The sequence below is a fragment of the Aplysia californica genome, unplaced genomic scaffold, assembly GCF_000002075.1.
Source record: "Aplysia californica isolate F4 #8 unplaced genomic scaffold, AplCal3.0 scaffold00013, whole genome shotgun sequence".
NCBI classification, from domain to species: Eukaryota; Metazoa; Mollusca; class Gastropoda; order Aplysiida; family Aplysiidae; genus Aplysia; species Aplysia californica.
In genome coordinates, this window is record NW_004797283.1 from 2717576 (window position 1) to 2723559 (window position 5984).

Sequence of the window (5984 nt, forward strand, 5' to 3'; positions counted from 1 at the left end):
GTCGTGTTTTCTGCTGATCGCCACCCTGCCTTAACATTCCAGTGCCTGTTGTGAACTATGCAGTCGACGTCCCTTTCTCCGTCCCTCCCCTCCCCACACATCATAATATAGCCGCCGCCCACACACAACCATTCACCAGCTAGTCTCACTAACAACAGACATGACATCAGACACGTGCTCCTCCGGAACCACCTCCACACACACACACACACACAAATACACACACTCTCTCTCACACACACACACATTCACACACACACACACAAAGACACACACAAACAACCACTCACCAGCTAGTCTCACTAAGGACAGACATGACATCAGACACCTGCTCTTCGGGCACCACCTCATCATAAGTGAGAAGAGCCTCGTACACTTTGTCTGCTGTCGTCTTCCTCACCTGAAGTTACACACACAAACACAGAAGCTAGTGGGTGATTGCTTGAGTGTGTGTGTATATGTGTGAGTGTGTGTGTGTGTGCGGGCGTGTGTGTCCCTCACCTGAAGTTACACACACAAACACAGAAGCTAGTGGGTGGTTGCTTGTGTGTGTGTGTGTGTGTGTGTGTGTGTTGTGTGTGAGTGTTTGTGTATGTGTGTGCGTGTGGATGTTGGTGTGTGTGTGTGTGAGTGTGAATGGCTGTTTGTGTATGTGTGTGTGTGTCCCTCACCTGAAATTACACACATAAACACAAAAGCCAGTGGGTGGTTGCTTGAAAGCGTGTGTGTATGTGCCTGAGTGTGTGTGTGTGTGTGTGTGTGTGTGTGTGTGTGTGTGTGTGTGTGTGTGTGTGTTGTGTGTGAGTGTGTGTAGTGTGTGAGAGTGTGAATGAGTGTTGTATGTGTGTGTGTGGTCGTTTGTGTAGGTGTGTGTGTATGTGTGCGTGTGTGTGTGTGTCTCTTTTTTAAGTGACCTTTGTTTAACATTGTGCATGTATTTTTACATAAATGTGTGTGTGTGTGTGTGTGTGTGTGTGTGTGTGTGTGTGTGTGTGTGTGTGTGTGTGTGTGTCTCTTTTTTAAGTGACTTTGTTTAACATTGTGCATGTATTTTTACATAAATGTGTGTGTGTGTGTGTGTGTGTGTGTGTGTGTGTGTGCATGACTGTGTGCGTGCGCACATGTTCGTATCTAGTGTGCTACATTTTCATTATTCATACCACAACAGTCAACAGCACACCACAACTCACCCGTGGGTATTTATGACAGAGCAGAATCATGAGTTGTGTGAGGCACTTGGAGCGAGGGCTACCCTCAAACTGTAGCAGGCCGCAGTAACTGAAGGAAAATATACACGCAAAAATACAACAAACAATCAGAAATACAACAAACAGTCAGAAATACAAGACACAAGTCAGAAATACAAAACAGTCAGAAATACTAGACACATTCAGAAATACAAGGCACAGTCAGAAATACAAGACACAGTCAGAAATACAAGACACAATCAGAATGAATACAAGACACTGTGAGAAATACTACACACTGCGAGAAATAAAATATGTGGCGTCAGTGGCCTAGTGGTTAGGCTCTCGGACTCGCAACCGTAAGGTCGTGGCTTCGAATCCTATCATTGGCCCGACGTTGTGTCCTTGGGAAAGGCACTTTGCACAAATTTTCCTCACTTCACCCAGGTGGAAATTGTCAGTTTGATAGTGTTTGAGCGTGTGAAATCCGCAGCTTGCACTGAATGCTTCTGCGGAAGCTGAGAATGTTTCTGAGTGTTCTCAGAGGGTCTGCTGGGGTAATAATAGTTGTAAAGCGCATAGAGCAAGCTCTTGAGCATGGATATGCGCTATATAAATGCAATTATTATTATTATTATTATTATTATTAAACATAGAACATATGGAAAATACAAAACACTGTCAGAAATTACACACTGTCAAATAAATACATTCTAGACTGAGAGGGATACAATGTCCCAGCAAAAAGATGGAAATACTCAATAAAAATCATCCCCAAACAGGAATCAAACTCGCATCTTCTACATGTGATAGCAAAGTACCTAACCACTACACCATAGATGCCGGTATGGAAACAAATAAATTTCTGAACCTGTCTGTTCTTGCATTTTGAGAACTGAATCACCCGCTTCATCTAAACGGCCCAAACTTTGAATTTAGAGGACGGACAAGGTAAATCAATACAGATTTTGCTTTCTCCGGGTGCACCAACGTTACACAGAATGTAGAAATCATTTACTGAGTTCATTACAGAAATAAGGAATTATTTTGTCAATCCGCACAAACACAAAGACGGCACTTATATGACCTAATTGTGTTGCAAGTGCCGTAAAACTCTTACTGAAACTTTTAAAAAACCCCACAAACAGAACAGACACTTGGTACTCACACATCAGCAGCTGCCATGATTTTCTGCGGATTCCCACACTTGGTCACCTCACTCCGGATATGACTAACCAGCTGGTCTGGTATAGAGTCACTGCCAGAATAGAAGGTTATGGTCACATGATAATGGGTTACATGGGTTCATTTGTGAGGCAGCGTGGCGAAATCAGGCTCTCGTCAAAATAATCAAAGAGAAGAAACTTGCATTTTTCCGCAGGTTTGTGAATTTTCATCAAATTTTTGTTTTTTGTCTCAACACTTTTCATGCACGTTAAAGAGCTCATTTCTGTGAGGATTTTTCTGAAAAACGTTGATTAAAGGCACAAAAAATGTAAATTTTCAGTTACCACGGACTCTAAAGCTGAGGAAATAACTAATCTTTGGCGGCCATATTCTCACTAATTTTACCTCTGAAAACAGGAGACCCCCACCTCCTTCATTCGCAAATATCTCGACTTGTATTCAAGATAAATGGATATTTTTTTTCATCCAAATAAAGACGAGTGAACAAGCTTTAAGATGATACCAATAACTCTACATGCCCAAAAATTGACGAGAGCCTGATTCCACCACGCTGCTTCACATTTTGTTTTTTAATTGTAAATGAAAAATTACAAAGGAAAAACTAGTGACATCCGAATCCATTGTCCTTTGCTTCAAATCCCCACTGTGCCACATAGGACTAATGAAGAGATAAGAGAAGTGGTATATCAACACTATTAGGTTATTTCTATGAGTTAAACGTCCATCTCCGAAAGGACCGAGTCAAATGGAAAGTTCGTGATGAGAGCACCCTCCAGTCACCCACTCCCCCTTTTCTCTACAAGTACCTTTTGTCGGAGGCCAGCGTATCCAGAACCCCCTATCAACACTATTAGGTTATTTCTATGAGTTAAACGTTCATCTCCGAAAGGACCGAGTCAAATAGGAATTTCGTGATGATAAAAACACGAAACCAGTAAAAAGCAGGCACTAAATGAACATTTCAACAGTAAACATAAAAACTTCTAAGAGTTCTCCATATGTGTAGTGTGCTGACCAAATGAGTTACTTCTCGGATAAGAGCCCTCTATGGAAATAGATACATCACGCTTATAGACAGGTGAAGTTTTTACAAATAAAAAGTATGAAATAATATAAAGGCATGCCATACTTAAAGAATATATGGCATCGATAGAAAATCTACAAATTTGACCCTAGTTTGATTTTTGGCCAATACATCTCCTTTTGTAGATTGCGAGAAGTTACTCATTTTGTCAGCACGCCTCACATACTTAAAAATAAAACTGGAAGTCTTTGGATCTTTATTTTCTGTTAGTGGGAAAATGTGACATCATCTGTCCTCCTGTCCTCCTCAAATGTCTTTTGTTTCAGTAGAGGTTTTATGGAGCTCGCAACTGCATAAGGTCATATGAGCGCCAGAAGATTAAGAGGCGTTACAAGAGAGTAACAAACATAAAAAAGAAGAAGGGGAGATAAGGACTAGAGATGTTTGATAGGAAAGAAGAAGCAAACCACACCAAAGCACCCACCAACCACCCACCTCAAATGTCTTACGTATAGATCGACACAACAGACATAGTTTACAAGCAGGCTGCTTAGACCTTGTCTCTGGGACCCTGCCTGTAACAGGCAACCCATGCTGAGAGATGAAACGGATGAAGATACTCCATAAAAAAACAACTTTGCAACCCTCCTTCAACAAGGAAAATCCTAACCATAAACACCACAGACTCGGGTATAGAAAACAATGTCACATCAAATATCCAGAACAGTTTGGATGACGTGTAACTCAAAAGACAAGCATTTGCAAAAACTGCCATGTCATGGCAGGGTTTCAGCAAGGCAGGCAGATACTTGAGAAGGCCAAGCAGTAAAAAAGAGGTTAGTACAGCATATGCAGTTTTTACAATTTTACAGGAGAGCCGAAAAACTGAATATTGTTACCAAATAAACAAACTCTTTGCAAACATCCCTATTCAATATCTTGAAGAATGCAATTTTGATTGTATTTTCTTTTTGATCTTTAACACTTTGCCGCCTCATCTCGCCGATTGGCGATGTTTACCACCCAGTTTCTTTGGATTTTCCCCAAAATATGATGGCAAAGTGTTAACTCTCTATCTCCGGCAAACTGCTCCCAGCCGCTCGCTGTCAGAACCCCTGTGCCTGTGGGCCACTGACAGCGGCCCGGGTGCATTCCTTTACAATGACGTCCGCATCAAATTACTTTTTGGCAATTGCCGAAATCAGGTCTATTGTATCGGGATTTCATTCATTAGATGAAGAACTATCAAAAGAGGTTCACTTGTTTTCATTTCATGACTAACTTAGTGACGTTTTTGGGACTGTGGGTTTACTTACCCCCCTCGGAGATAAAAGTGTTAAAGTAAATGTTGTTTTATTAGTAACAATTTTCAGTTTCCTGTTCTCCTGTAAAATTATAAAAACTGCATATACTGTATTTTTTAAAATTGACGGCAGAGTAGGAGCACCCTCCAGTCACCCACTCCCTTTTTTCTCTACAAGTACCTTTTGTCTGAGGCCAGCGTATCCAGAACCCCCCAGCACAGCATGTGGTCCAGAGCCTTCATGGCTGGCAGCGACACCCTGGAGAGAGGAGAAGTCAAAGGGGAAATATGAAGATAAACTCTTTAACACTTTGCCCCTCATCTCGTCGATCGGCGAAGTTTACATCTCTCTTGAACTGTTATAATTATTTTCCATATTGTCATCGTCATTTTATCATCATAATTACTGTCATTATTATCATCATTATCTTGCATCTTAAATAACCTTACAGTGTCGCAAGAGGTATTCAATCTGCACAATTTCACATATTTTTTTCTTTCATGAATGCCATCGTTATCTTTATCAATATTATCACCATCATCATTATTACCATTATTACCATCACCACCATTATTATCTTCCTCATCATTAATATTGTCACTCAGAGCAGAAGTGATGACCCACCTGTCGTCTCGGTGATGATCCCGACAGACGGCCAGGTACACACCCATGAAGCGTTCTAACGCCGCGCGATCCCCCGACAACGACTTGAGGTATTCCAACAGGGACGCGCTAGAGAACTTCACCTGGAACACACCACACAGTTTGAGTTTGAGTCACTGAGTCTGAGAAGCACGTCGGCATAAGAATCTTTATGCTTAGAAAAGAACCAAACTAACTTTTAGCTTCGTGACTGAGAGCACAATAAATTTCCATGCAGAAGTCAGAAGGCATCAACTTCTCCAATTCATCATTGCAAGTAAATGTACAAATATATTTCCATGCAGATGTTACAAATCACTGCAACTTCTCCACAGAAACATGGTACGAACAACATTTCATGAGCAGAGATGAACAATTACATGTTGCACAAAGAGAAGGGAATTATTTCAACACAAGGAACCAATCTCTTTATTAGAAAATTGAACAGATCATTTTAAAAGTGTAGTCATGGCATATTATGAAAAGGAAGAACTGCTGTCCAACAGTCTGAAAGCAGGAGAGAAAAGGAAGGAAGGGAAGAATATCACTGGAGGAAGTTAAAAGACTTCAAACTGTCCAATACAATGCTGCACGTTTAGTTTTATGGAAAAGAAAGCGAGACTCTGCTAAACCTCTTTT

General features: G+C 41.1%; 1 protein-coding gene across 1 annotated transcript in view; it reads right to left on the reverse strand.

Moving 5' to 3' along the window:
• Positions 1-5984, reverse strand: part of LOC101856232 (tubulin-specific chaperone D) — a gene marked incomplete in the record, with an annotated part of 51985 nt that overhangs the window by 4110 nt on the left and 41891 nt on the right. Inside the window, 5 exon segments of the mRNA XM_005090180.3 lie at positions 291-400; positions 1191-1278; positions 2356-2445; positions 4884-4961; positions 5328-5449. Coding sequence (XP_005090237.3) covers positions 291-400; positions 1191-1278; positions 2356-2445; positions 4884-4961; positions 5328-5449 — 488 coding nt within the window.